Source organism: Notechis scutatus, chromosome 2 (assembly GCF_049901735.1).
Source record: "Notechis scutatus isolate UNSWTSFEM ecotype Mainland chromosome 2, rNotScu1.2, whole genome shotgun sequence".
Taxonomy (NCBI): Eukaryota; Metazoa; Chordata; class Lepidosauria; order Squamata; family Elapidae; genus Notechis; species Notechis scutatus.
Genome location: NC_142010.1, coordinates 153,636,342 through 153,648,309, shown reverse-complemented (window position 1 = coordinate 153,648,309; position 11,968 = coordinate 153,636,342). Strand labels below are relative to the sequence as shown.

At 39.5% G+C, this 11,968-nt stretch overlaps 2 protein-coding genes across 2 annotated transcripts; one reads left to right on the top strand and one right to left on the bottom strand.

Moving 5' to 3' along the window:
• The first annotated feature begins 242 nt into the window (after window positions 1–242).
• TEX28 (testis expressed 28) lies at window positions 243–5,591 on the top strand. The gene is made up of 4 exons (XM_026676394.2): window positions 243–416; window positions 2,353–3,005; window positions 4,356–4,491; window positions 5,277–5,591. The coding sequence occupies exons 1-4, from the start codon at window positions 342–344 to the stop codon at window positions 5,586–5,588; spliced, it is 1,176 nt and encodes a 391-aa protein (XP_026532179.1). The 5' UTR covers window positions 243–341; the 3' UTR covers window positions 5,589–5,591.
• On the bottom strand, window positions 3,812–10,683 carry LOC113417689 (red-sensitive opsin). Its single transcript, XM_026676183.2, has 6 exons — window positions 10,427–10,683; window positions 9,709–10,005; window positions 9,136–9,304; window positions 8,436–8,601; window positions 7,651–7,890; window positions 3,812–7,466 (listed from the first exon to the last, which is right to left on the bottom strand). Exons 1-6 carry the CDS (start codon window positions 10,533–10,535, stop codon window positions 7,350–7,352), a joined length of 1,098 nt encoding a protein of 365 aa, XP_026531968.1. The 5' UTR covers window positions 10,536–10,683; the 3' UTR covers window positions 3,812–7,349.
• Between the last annotated feature and the right edge of the window lie 1,285 nt (window positions 10,684–11,968).

Here is an 11,968-nt window from a genome sequence, read left to right as displayed (position 1 = left end):
AGGGCCACAATTTATTATATGTACATTTACATCTTTCATATTTTTGTTTCTTCTGTTATAATTTTGTGTATTCTTTTTCTTTTTTTATTTAGTTAAAAACCTCTTTAAAAAGAGATGAAGAAAGTCATAAATATTACCTCTTAACACCATTTTTAAGAAGGCTAGAGGAAGTTACAATTTAGCTTCAACAAAGGACAATTTTATTTATTTTTTTGCTAGTCTATCTCACCAGAAGCAACTTTGGCCAACTTACAACAATCAAATAAAACAACAAAGTATAAAAAGATTAGGTCACAAATTAATGTTACTTTTGTGCACTTGTCTGTTTCCATACAGCATTCATGGTAGACTATAATTTAACCAAAGGAGAACCGTCCCAGCAGTCAGAAGCGTCAACAAGTCAGGCTCCCAATTCAGTGAGTGATCAATAAAACACATTTCTTCATATTCAAAATGTCTAGCACATGGCTCTCTTGTAGACACACTGGACCAGAAACTATAACACTCTAGATCACAATTAGATTGTAGCCTAAGATGTTGAGCAAATTCATCCATATATATATCATCCGTATGATATGTGCATATCAGATGAACTCAAAAGGGATTACTTTGGTAAACTATGGGTAAATAAATATTTCTAAGTTTGTACATAGTATATCGCTATGTAATGAGATTCCAAGCAGTAAGGGCCCCGATTATAATGGCAGTTGTCATGATTCAGGGAGAATGATATGTGATGTCACTGCATTGTTCTAATGAAAGGGAATTTTCTGTGCAAGGGTACTTTTCCAGAAGAGAAGATAAGGCAAAAGATAAGAAACACTAGTATTTTTGCACCTTACCAGCCTCAGTCAAATAGGACCAACATAGAATATCATCCCTTCAGCATTATATCCACACTTCATCATTTCTCCTCAAATCCAAGAGGGCATTTCAAAAGGTTTTTGACCTAATTTGTGGATGTGGCTTGGTGGTCATGTGACTGGCTGGGCATGGCTTGTATGTAAATATTATAAATATTTATATAAATATTGATTTTTTTATATAAAAAAGAGCAACCCCAAATCAGGCAAAGCAGGCAGGCAGATTGAGTTGCTCACTGAATCACAGATTCATTCTGTGATATCTGCCATTGGCTAGCTCAGTCTGTCACATAAAATTTGCTTGCAAGCAAAATCACAAAATTAACTCACAACACAACGCGTATGTAAATATAGAATTTTTTATTAAAAAAGAGCAACTTTTACCCAAAATCAGGCAAAGCAAGCAGGCAGATTGAGTTGCTCACAGAATCATTCAGTGATCTCTCCATCTGCCATCGGCTAGCTCAGTCTGTCACATAAAATTTGCTTGCCATGAGTCTGCACTGAATAATAGTCCTAAGGGAGGTTCGCTGTGCTTAAAAGCAGAGCCGAAGATCTAAAGACTAACTAGAAAGCAAGAAATCCAACCATTTCCTGCTTCCTAGCTAATCTAAATCTCCTGGCACAGCAGAACAGATGATGATTGGAAAAAGGAAAAATATCAATTTAGCAGGCAAGTTTGCCGGAGTGAGTGTGGGGGAGGTTTCTCCCGGGCTGTGTGGGTAGTGCAGCCTTGTGTTTCTGCACAGCCTGGATTAATTGCTTTGGAGGGGTGCTCTGGAGGTGAGATTTCTCTGCGGCCCACCAAAATTTTCTCACGGCCCACCAGTTGGCGACCACTGCTTTAAGAGACAGGGTGGTTGAGATAAATGGGTCATTTACCAGAAAATTGAAGAGGCAGCCAGCTGCTGAACATCTCTCTGACATTGCCACCTTGTTTTACCCAATAAAGAAATTAGATATTTTAAATTGAATGTGAGTGTGCTTGTACAAGCTGAGATACTAAGGAATCAATGCTTAAATCCACTGGTGAAGCAAGAGAGGTAATCAGGTTGGAAGAGAATGAACAAGGTTCAAAATATAATTCTATTAAGAATCTTGTTTAATTTAGAAATTTGAACTAAGGGAACAGCAAGAACTAGCACTCAATATCCAGACTTATAAAGTTGCCATAGGTTTGCCTGAAAAGAGAGTTATTGGACAATTATCTCTTATTTAGCATCCCTGTTCCTCTCACAATCTCCAAATGAGAGAGCACTCCATCTTTCTATACAGAAAGAGAAACTGGCTGTCCTACATGAAAGCAGAGTAGAGAATATGGGAGTAAATACAAAATAGACAGTATATGGCTTAACATTCTAGGGTCGCTCAAGATAAGTACATTGTTAGCTACCTAATGGGAGCTGCATGTAAAATATGACAATTCTGCGGTAACTTAAATGGGTATACTTCTCTTTGCTATTCCTGTCTTCCTGCTCCATCCTTGTAGCAAGTGGACTCCAGTCAGATCCGCAGGTCCTCTGCTGCTTCCGGATCTTCCCAGTCAAGTTACCGAAGTCCGAAAGATGCTCTACGCCATCGCATATTGCACTTGTCTGAATTGCTGCGAGTGGAGAAGGCCAATCGTGATGACAACCTTTCCACTTATGTGGAACTGGTAGGCAAAGCTGATAGGGAAAAGGCACCCTCCATCCGTCAAGCATTTGAACGTATCAACCAACGCTCCTCGGCTAATATTGCTCATCTTGAACAGCGTCTGCAGGATTGCTTAACCCAACTGAAGAGATTAGAGCAGAAGAATTTATCACCTGCAGACAGCAGTCCCTCTCCCCCACCCCAAACTCTCAAGGTCAATGTGGCCCACCAAGGGCCATATAACATGTTCAAGTTCCGCCCTACAGAAGCTCCTCTAATAGAAGAATGCTCCATCCCAGAGAGCACAGAAAATGAGTCAATCATAGAAGCAGCCCCAAAGCAGTATCTTGAAGAGGAGGCAAAAAAGAAGCTTCAGGAGCTGAGGAGCCAGATCACGGAGCTAAAGGAGTATCACAAAGTCCTGGACAGTCAGAGGAACATGTTAGACGAAGCTTGGAAAGCTGATAAAAAGCAAATTATGGAACTCCTACAGGAGGAAAAGAAAAGGTGGGCATCCACATTCTTGAGAAGAGTGGTTCCCAGTATTCCATTTCCTTCCCATTGCAGGCTTGATTGTCCCTGGTGTCCTGTTTCCTCCTGAGACTCATTCTCTTAGAACATCACAGCTTTATCTTTAGTGACAAATCCACCATGTCTTTCCTGGATGTGAAACTCTTTGCTTCATATGCCACACTCACACAAATAAGCAAGCAGTTACTAATGTAGTATCATAATACAGACCATAACTTGCCTATTTCTTCTGATCTTCTCCATGCTTTATTGACATTACTTAGAAACTTCTTGTTTTCTTGTGATATGAAAAGGGCATAGCCACAATCTCCTTAGCCAGGAGGATTGTTGCAATATTTTTTATTAGAAGAAGATCCATCTTGTATGCAGAAGCATGTAGAGAATGAGAACATTTTTACAACAATTAATCCACTTGGGATATCTTCACTGTTGTCACTCCACATTTATTGATGTGCTTTCAAAGCAAAGCAGAAACACACTAGTACTGGGTTGGTTTCTTTGCTGGTATTTTCCATCCCATTATCCTCCAATCAGATTAGATTAGATTAGATTAGATTAGATTATAACTAAAATAGACTATTTAAAAGATTCATTTCTAAAAAAGTAATTTCAGTGAATGAACAGATAATTCTTCATATTTTTCTTTAAAAAATAATAAAATAATGTACCTACTGCATGACATAAGAGACCAGACTGATGGCTGAGTAACCATTCCATTTGCTAGTAAATATCTCTGTTATTTTTGTTATGTAGCCAAAAGGAAGTCAATCATTGCAAATAAAGAAATTTGAGTTCATATTTATTATGTCTATTTTTACCTTCAGATAATTTCATGTAGATAAAAGAATATCTGGTAGAGAACTGTTCAGAAGCATATTTAGCATAATAATTCAGCCTACCAAATTGTTCATCTACTTGTTGTCACATCTTTGGCAGCAATACTGCCTTTCTAAGTTCCAATCCTCACTGGGTTCCCAAAAGTATTTTTTCCCACCAGTATTAGTTTCAGTGCTTTGATGTACCCCAGAATGTTTGGTTTCTTTTGTTTTCACATTCCCAAACCCAGATGGCACTGAATACTTGTAATCCTCTCTCCTCCCTTTTCCAATCCAGGATGAGCATAGACACCCATTTCTTGTACTAGAAGTGTCAAATCAGGAAGCAGAGCCAGATCATTATAATCCATTTATCCAGCAATGCCTAAAGTGGTGACTGTAACAAGATCAACCAGTTGGCTGGGGGGTGGGGGGGGGGGAAGGGGAGGGAAAAAGGACTTAGAACACAGGATCAGATTACAGAACCTGACTTAATGCCACCCTTCTTCAGGCACTATAACCTGGAAATACAAGTGAATGATGCAGTACAGCTAAATCTCAATGAAATCACCAACCTCAAACATGATCTGGCCTGCACTGAGGAGAAGATGGTGTATCAATCTTATGAGAGGTCCCGGGATGTCTGGGTAAGAGACTGCTTAACTAAATGCATAGGTGCTGTGCACACTATTGTTCTTGGAGCAAGGAACAGGACACTGGAACAGGTTACATGAGGCTAGCTTGACAGAGTGCATAGAAATGGAACAAAAGGAAAAATTGTAATATCCCATCTTGCTCAATAGGCTATGCCAACTGTCTTTAGAGAGAGAGAGCAGTGCATTTTTGCAAAAAGAAATGAAGGTTGCAATGACTGTCAATGTAGGGTGCCAGAAAACTCAGAGGATGAAGGATTATAGAACAATGTTATAAGTGATACAAGCACTTGCACTGTTATTTTGTCTGCTGATAAGATCACCATGAACCTGCTTTTGCACATACTGCAACTTCAGTGTGTTAGCATTGGTAATACACAATAAGTGGGCTCTACAACAAAATATTGCATTGTGCCTTCCCCTTTTGTACAAGTCAGCATTCTATGACCAATGAGCATAGTATTAATTGGGCTGTTTTGAAGTCCCCTCAACATTTTTCCTCTAAAGTATTTCCTCTTGTGCATTTGTAAACCCTGGCAGTCTTCTGAACTTGTTGGCATCTGGGTAGGCATAGCGCCACTTGGGTTACCCAGGAGCCAGAAAACCGATCTTCCTCTTCGCAGATATAAATAGAGCCATCAAAAAATTAGAGCATGTGAACCTGCAAATGGCAGGTGAAAAATAACACTGTGGAAATCCACCTGGGATTAACTAAATCAGTGTCTGGAAATTGGCTGGTCTTGTCCTGACCTCTTGTTTTTTCCTTGTCTTTGTGGTAGGAGGTGCTGGATTCCTACCAGACCCGACTTGCCAAACTGGAACAGCAGCAGCAAGCCCAACAGCAGGAGGCAATGGATATGCCCCAGGCCAGTATGTATAAGCTTTATGGACAGCTCATGAACCTGCTATTGACCATTGCTGCCATTATCCTGGTGTTTTTTTCAACAATTTCAGCTTTTATAGTTCCTCTTCTGCATACTCGTATGCGGGCCATGTCCACTCTCCTTGTGATTACCATCATAACTCTTGCATGGAATTACTTCCATGACATCATTGAGTCAGAATGGAAAACATGGCTTCCTTCATCTTGACAGTCAGACAACATTGGTATCACTATTTCTGTACCTATGCTGCAACTAAGCAGCTTCTCAACAATATAACTATTTATTTGTTTATTAAAATAAAAAAAAGTAGTCTGTCTTTCTGTTCTTTCTTTTCTCCTTGATTGTTTCTATAGGTATGGAGAACTAAATTACAAACCTGCTTGAAAGACAACTTCACATGACAATCCACCTCTGAATTCTAGCATCCCAGATGAGCTGAAAAACATTGCAGGAAACTTGAATGTGGTGTGGAGGTTCAACTTTTGGAGAGGAAGAGAGGAACATGTGCATGCACATATGTTGTGTACATGGAAGCATGATTGCACATGAAAGAAAATAAATGGAATTTTATAGGTTTAAATCCTTGTTTAAGCTATTCAGCCCACAATTTTTTTGGTACCTGAGACAGGAAATCCTACTGCATTTTAATAACAGAAAATATTTCCTTCAGTTCTCATCTCATCAGTTAAGGTTTGCACAAGAAAACTTCCCAAATGTTCTATCTCATTGCTCAGATTTGCTTCTCTTACACTTTTCTGCTGTCAGGGGTGACCCATATTCTTCAGTTTGAGCTACCAGTTTCACCCTGTTTGATTTCTACAAATATCCATTGTCAAAAATTAAAATTACATTTTGTTATTTCTCTTTTTCCACTAATCCTCAGTATATTGGCAGCTAAGGCAAATTCCCACATGCTTGGATACATTTCAAGCAATACATATTGTGGACAAAATGTAGTGTTTCACAACATCATTTGTAAGATACAAGCTCAGCTTTTATACAGAAGGTAAACATTTTTGTACATTAATTTATTCTGTCTCACTGCTGTAAGGTTTTTAAAAATAATTTTACCAATTGCATTTCTAGCTAAATAACCCATGGAACATGGGTGATTTTAATATCAAATATTATGTACAGAGTGGGTCCTGTTTAGCCATGCTGAGGAGATATACAGAGTTCTGGGATGGCCAAAGTGCTAACGGCAAGTTCTCATCTATGATTTCTGCCAGAATTATGTTTCCTCTTAGGCATAGCTAGAAATCAGTATCTCCAAACATGCTGAGGCACAGAAATTGCAGGGAACAACTTCATTCTCCAGCCTCCTTTCAATAAACTCCCTGCACCCACCCAAACACTTCATAAGAGGGGCAGAGCAAAAGATAATCAAAATAGAACTGCTGTGGCTGATGTCTAGATTATCACCTTTTGTGGATACATCAAACTATCTACCCATTCATAGGAAGTGGCATCTTGAAGATACTCATCTTCAAATCTTCAAATCTTAGAAGATTCTCTATATAAAAAAAGGGGGGGGGAATAGACTTGCTTCACAAAAGTCATAAACTTTCCACAGGAGCCCCCTTTGTTCTGCCTCTCTTGCAGTCCGAAGGATAAGTGAAAGATTAATTAAAGATACAATGATAGGGGATGAAATCAACAATCAAAACAACCTCTGAATCCCCAGGAAAATATCAGACTGATGGAATATTTGAATATAGAGATATGACCTTTTCATTGCCACCTCTTAAACAATTCTGAAAGGAAAGCGGAAACACCTCCCTCTCCCTAGGAGAAATAGAAGCACCCAACCTGGGTCACAGTCTTAAGTCCAAGGAACGGGTTTGTGCAATAGCAGCCCAATATGTTACATATGCATAGGGAATCCATATGCTGCGGAAAGGAGGAGAAATTCTCACTAGGGCTCTCCTGGGAGGCAGAACTGTCTTGATATATATCAAGAAAGAGCTCTTATGCCGGTGATACAGAAGAGTTAGAGGCAGATGAGACTTCAGTGCGGGAAGTAGAAGAAAGTTCAGAACCATCATCCACTTTCTTGCCAAAGAGCTGCATTATGCAATTACGGAACTGCCAGGAGACAGACAAATGTCAATGAGCATTTACAAGTTCTACCCTTTTCCACCACATACAACATAATCCCCAAATGATATAACCCACACACCCCAGTTGCTTTCCGTTCAATACTCTTAATCCGCCCGTCTCTCTCAATTCCAATAATTTCCAGCTATTCCACTGGGGCAAAGCAAATTACCTGTCTGTTCATGAAGACATAGATAATTGGGTTGTAAATGGTGGCGCTTTTTGCAAAGAAGGCAGGTAGGGCAGCTGTCAGGGGGTGAAAGGCATAGCCTGGATTGGCAGCAGCAAAACAGGCAAAAAATGTATATGGTCCCCAGCAGACAATATAGGCAATGATCATGACCACTACCATCCTTGACACTTCCTTCTCAGCCTTCTGTGTGGATTCTGACTCTTTCTGCTGGGCTGCAACCTATGAGAGAAAAGAAAGAAGTAAGGCCAACAAGGTACATCTCAGATCCCTAGGTGTGATTTGGAACAAGAGAGAGAAAGGAGTTTACCACAGAAATTGGATCCAGATTAAATTTGTATGTGGATATCCTTTTATAAGTAAAATAATATAAGCAGAAGTATGGAGAAGATGAACTAAAGAAAATTGGAAATCATTCCTGGCAAAGGAATGATTATTAGGAAACTGAGATTAGCCAGAGGACTTTTATAGAAGTGGAGATCACGTTAGGGGAACTATCTAGGTATATATTGGTAGTGAGGAGGTCTCATTTGTGTTGCAATGTGATTAAGGATTTTCAAGTACAGTGACAGAATTGCGGCTTCATTAACAATTGATTAATTCTCTATATAGCTATCAATTAGAGACTCTATAGCAGTGATACTTTAATTTGGAAGAAAGTGTGCTTTATAAGAAAGAGAGATCCAGTCACAAGGGACACGAAGGAGGGTGCTAAAGGAAAGGAAGGATATATGACATCTATGATATAATACAATGTGTGTATTTACCGCACGGATAGCCATCCACACTTGCAAGTAACAAATAATGATGACGCTCAGGGGAATTGCACAACAGGTAATCATCAGGACAATCATGTAAGACTGGACACCTGGATCTTCATTGCCACTGAATACATCTGGACCACATGATGTTTTCAGACCATGGGGCCAGTATCTGGTTGGGAGGAGATGAAAGTCATTTTCACATTTGAGAGTTGAGTAATCTTTTGAGCCCCTCTTAGTATGTTTTACATTTGTTCATATAAAATAAAACAGAATAATTTCTGCTGTCACACAACAATTCTGACCAAGATAAGATTTGACAAACACATGACAAAGCAGTTGCGCTCAGAATTGATTTAGGCTTCAACATCTGAATACCCTTGTACACATATCCTGCTCATTGTTCACCATCTCCTAAAAATAAATGCCAAATGAAAGATTTAATGACTTGTAGATTAAAAAAGATCAATGATCCACGTAACTCATTTCTCATTGAAAGAAAGAAAGCCAAATCACTGACTCTTCCCTATCAACATTCTTGACGAAAGCTAGCCACTCTTTATGTGAACATATACATAAGTTTATTTTTTAGTTATGTTGGAAAGCTGCTGAAAATGATGAGAATTTAAGTCCAACACATCTGAAGGACATCACCTTGCTCCTTTGTTTCCAGTGATGTTACTCTGTACCATCCCCTCATACTTACCTACTCCAGCCAAAGATTGGTGGTGCTGTCCAGGTACAAGACCATATCCAGGAGAAGAAAATACCACCAAGAGCCATTTTAGCATCAAACTTGACATTTCCAAAAGGTTTGCAAACAACAACCCAGCGCTCCCAGGAAATAATGGCCAAAGACCAGAGAGCTGTAATGCCTGGGAAGGAAGAGCAGAAGAGGATAATAATATGCGCAGAGCTCTATTAGGTGCGTGTGTGTGCGTGTGTTTGTGTGTTATATGTAATCTATCATATAGAAATTCAGTTTCTGGCCTGCTAAATCATTTATATGAAACAGCATCAAGGGTCAGAAAACTGAAATGGTTATACTGAAACCTTTACAACATATTCTGCCAGATGTGTCCTGTAATGCATGGGATTAACAGGGAAGCAACTCAGGGACATGGAGAGAAAAGGAGCAGCATGATGGGTGATCTCTGAGGACAAAAGGATTATAGGATGTGCTTATATTAGGGGGAAGAGGATAAAACTGTGACCTGAAGGGAAGAGATTGGGGTAACAAGGGATTAAGCAGAAAACATGACGAATAAGTACTTCTTACCACAAGCAGAGACAGTATAACCCTCCAAAACACACATAGGATGGCCAAGGATGAAATAGCCAAAGACCTGGTTGATGACACTGATGGTGCTAGCAATAACTGTTTCACCCAAATCAGCTATAGCCAAGTTCACCAAAATCCAGTTGAGCGGATGCCGTAATTTCTTGAATTTGGCTGTGGCCACCAATACCAAACCATTGGTAAAGACTGAAGCAATGACAACAAAGATCATCCAGAGTGAAGTTAAGTTGTAGATCCATCGTGGTGCAATATGATAGTTTGGACCTTCAAAAGGGTCTGCCAGAAGATGGACAAAGTTAAATATTAGAAGGATCTCAGCAAGCATAATAGCATCTTGGGCAAATCAATCAGGGATGCATTCTGCTAAAATAAGACAAAGTCCCTATTCTTGTAAATAATTCAAGAGTTCATCCATAGGAAAGTATATACATCTCTATGACTTATAGTATACTAAGACCATCACTGTCACTTCCATCCTTCTACTGGGACTACTTGGAGGCCTTCCTTATCCAGAACCGTTCCAGTGGCAACTAGCAAATTCTATTTCTGGGACCCCTCTTCCAAAGACATTTAATTGCCAAGGTTGAAGTCAGCTGAAGAAAGCCCACCTACTTGCCCTGTTCTTGTAAAAGTTTATCCTGTGAACCAATCTTACCCTGCCCACCTACCCCTGTTCTGAGGCCCTTGCCAAACTCACCACGGGTATTGTTGCTGTTGGTGTAAGCAAATAAAGTTTCCTTAGTGGTATCTTCATCATCGTTGCGCCGCCGAGCAGCAAACACTGCCACATTCCAGGCCTCTGTCATGGCCTTGATTACTGTCTTCCCCCTTGTTTGCGGTTCTTGCCCTCTTCCTCTCTCCCACGTTCTCTTTCTTTCTTGGTTCTCTTTCTCGGTTCTCTTTCTTGTTGCTCTTTCTCTCAGCCCTTCATCAGCATCTCCAATCCAATAGTCTATGCTAAGGTTCAAAATCCTACCCATTTATATAACTGCCCCCCCCCCCAGAAGATTAAGCTTTCATCTTGGAGAACAAGATCCCCCAAAGCCCTTAAACGTTTTATCCCTTAATTGGGCTACAATGCTACAATTTGGCCCTCTCCCCTCCTTCTTTCCTTCTTCCTCCCCTCCTCCCCTCCTCCGTTGGTTGCACATTAACAGCTTGCACGTGTCCTACATCACCAATGGTATGTTTGCCGGACACTTCAGGTGAGAGATGAGCATGATGGAGGGATTAGAGAGTCAAAAGAACTCCACTAAGCTGATTCAGAATGGAATTTCCTTCCAATTTCTGAATGTCCCATTTTTGTACCTAGCTCCAACTTTATTGTAACAGAAGTGGTGCTTTTTCACTAAAGATAATGCCCTTGCAACTACCCCAAGAAATGAACTTCAAAATCTTTTTACATAGATCTACAAATATAGATGAGGGGTCTTTAGTGTTCTCTGAGCTTGGTTGTTTTCTTGCAGACATTTCAATAGTCAAAGATCATGTTACCTATTTTGGGTAATAAAACAACTGCAAGAAAGCAACCAAGCTCATCAAGGACCACTTATTTCAAGTCTGCCCTACAAATATTCTCCTTTATCGGAAACATAGATGGACATAACCTGTGAAGTATAATGGCATTATCCCTAGCCTATTCAAATTATGTCCAAACACTCATCACTTCAAGCACAAAGTAATCTTTCTCATTCCCAACACTAGATATTAATTATATCATAGACCAACAATTATTGAAGGGTCTTTAGGATCTTTATCAGCAAGAAATTCTAAACACATGCTCAAGAGACTACTATCATTGGTTGACATACAAATAACTTAAAGACCTAGCAAATATTTTTTGAAAATCTAACCTCAAAGAATTGCAATATATGCATTGCTCTTACAGAGAGTTAACTGAAATTACGAGGTAAATAAAAATAATGTAATTCATTGTGCATATTGGAATGCCTCCCTACAAAATCCCAGCCGATACCTGTGGTTTTTAAATATTAGCTTTTCAAATTATTATTTTGAGATGGAAGTTCTTCAGAGCAAAATGTGTGTTTCAGTACTGCCACAATTCATTATACTGAAGACTTTTATACCCTCATAAATCCAGGGATAACTGGAATTGACAACAGTGGACAAGTGGATGTCAATAGATTGCTTTGAACATTTCCAGTTTTCCACAAACTGAAAAATAGGAAGGAATAGACACAGAGTTATTGCCTATGAAGCAGTAAGAAGAGAGGGATAG

Bases quoted from the DNA above. Each gene is read 5' to 3' on its own strand.
- TEX28 (XM_026676394.2), top strand. From the start codon at position 342: ATGGTAGACTATAATTTAACCAAAGGAGAACCGTCCCAGCAGTCAGAA. The intron at 417-2,352 runs GTGAGTGATCAA...CCATCCTTGTAG, and splicing joins CAAGTCAGGCTCCCAATTCA to CAAGTGGACTCCAGTCAGAT. The intron at 4,492-5,276 runs GTAAGAGACTGC...TCTTTGTGGTAG, and splicing joins AGAGGTCCCGGGATGTCTGG to GAGGTGCTGGATTCCTACCA.
- LOC113417689 (XM_026676183.2), bottom strand. From the start codon at position 10,535: ATGACAGAGGCCTGGAATGTGGCAGTGTTTGCTGCTCGGCGGCGCAAC. The intron at 9,305-9,708 runs GTAAGAAGTACT...CTTCCTTCCCAG, and splicing joins TTATACTGTCTCTGCTTGTG to GCATTACAGCTCTCTGGTCT. The intron at 7,467-7,650 runs GTAATTTGCTTT...GTCTCCTGGCAG, and splicing joins ATGTCTTCATGAACAGACAG to TTCCGTAATTGCATAATGCA.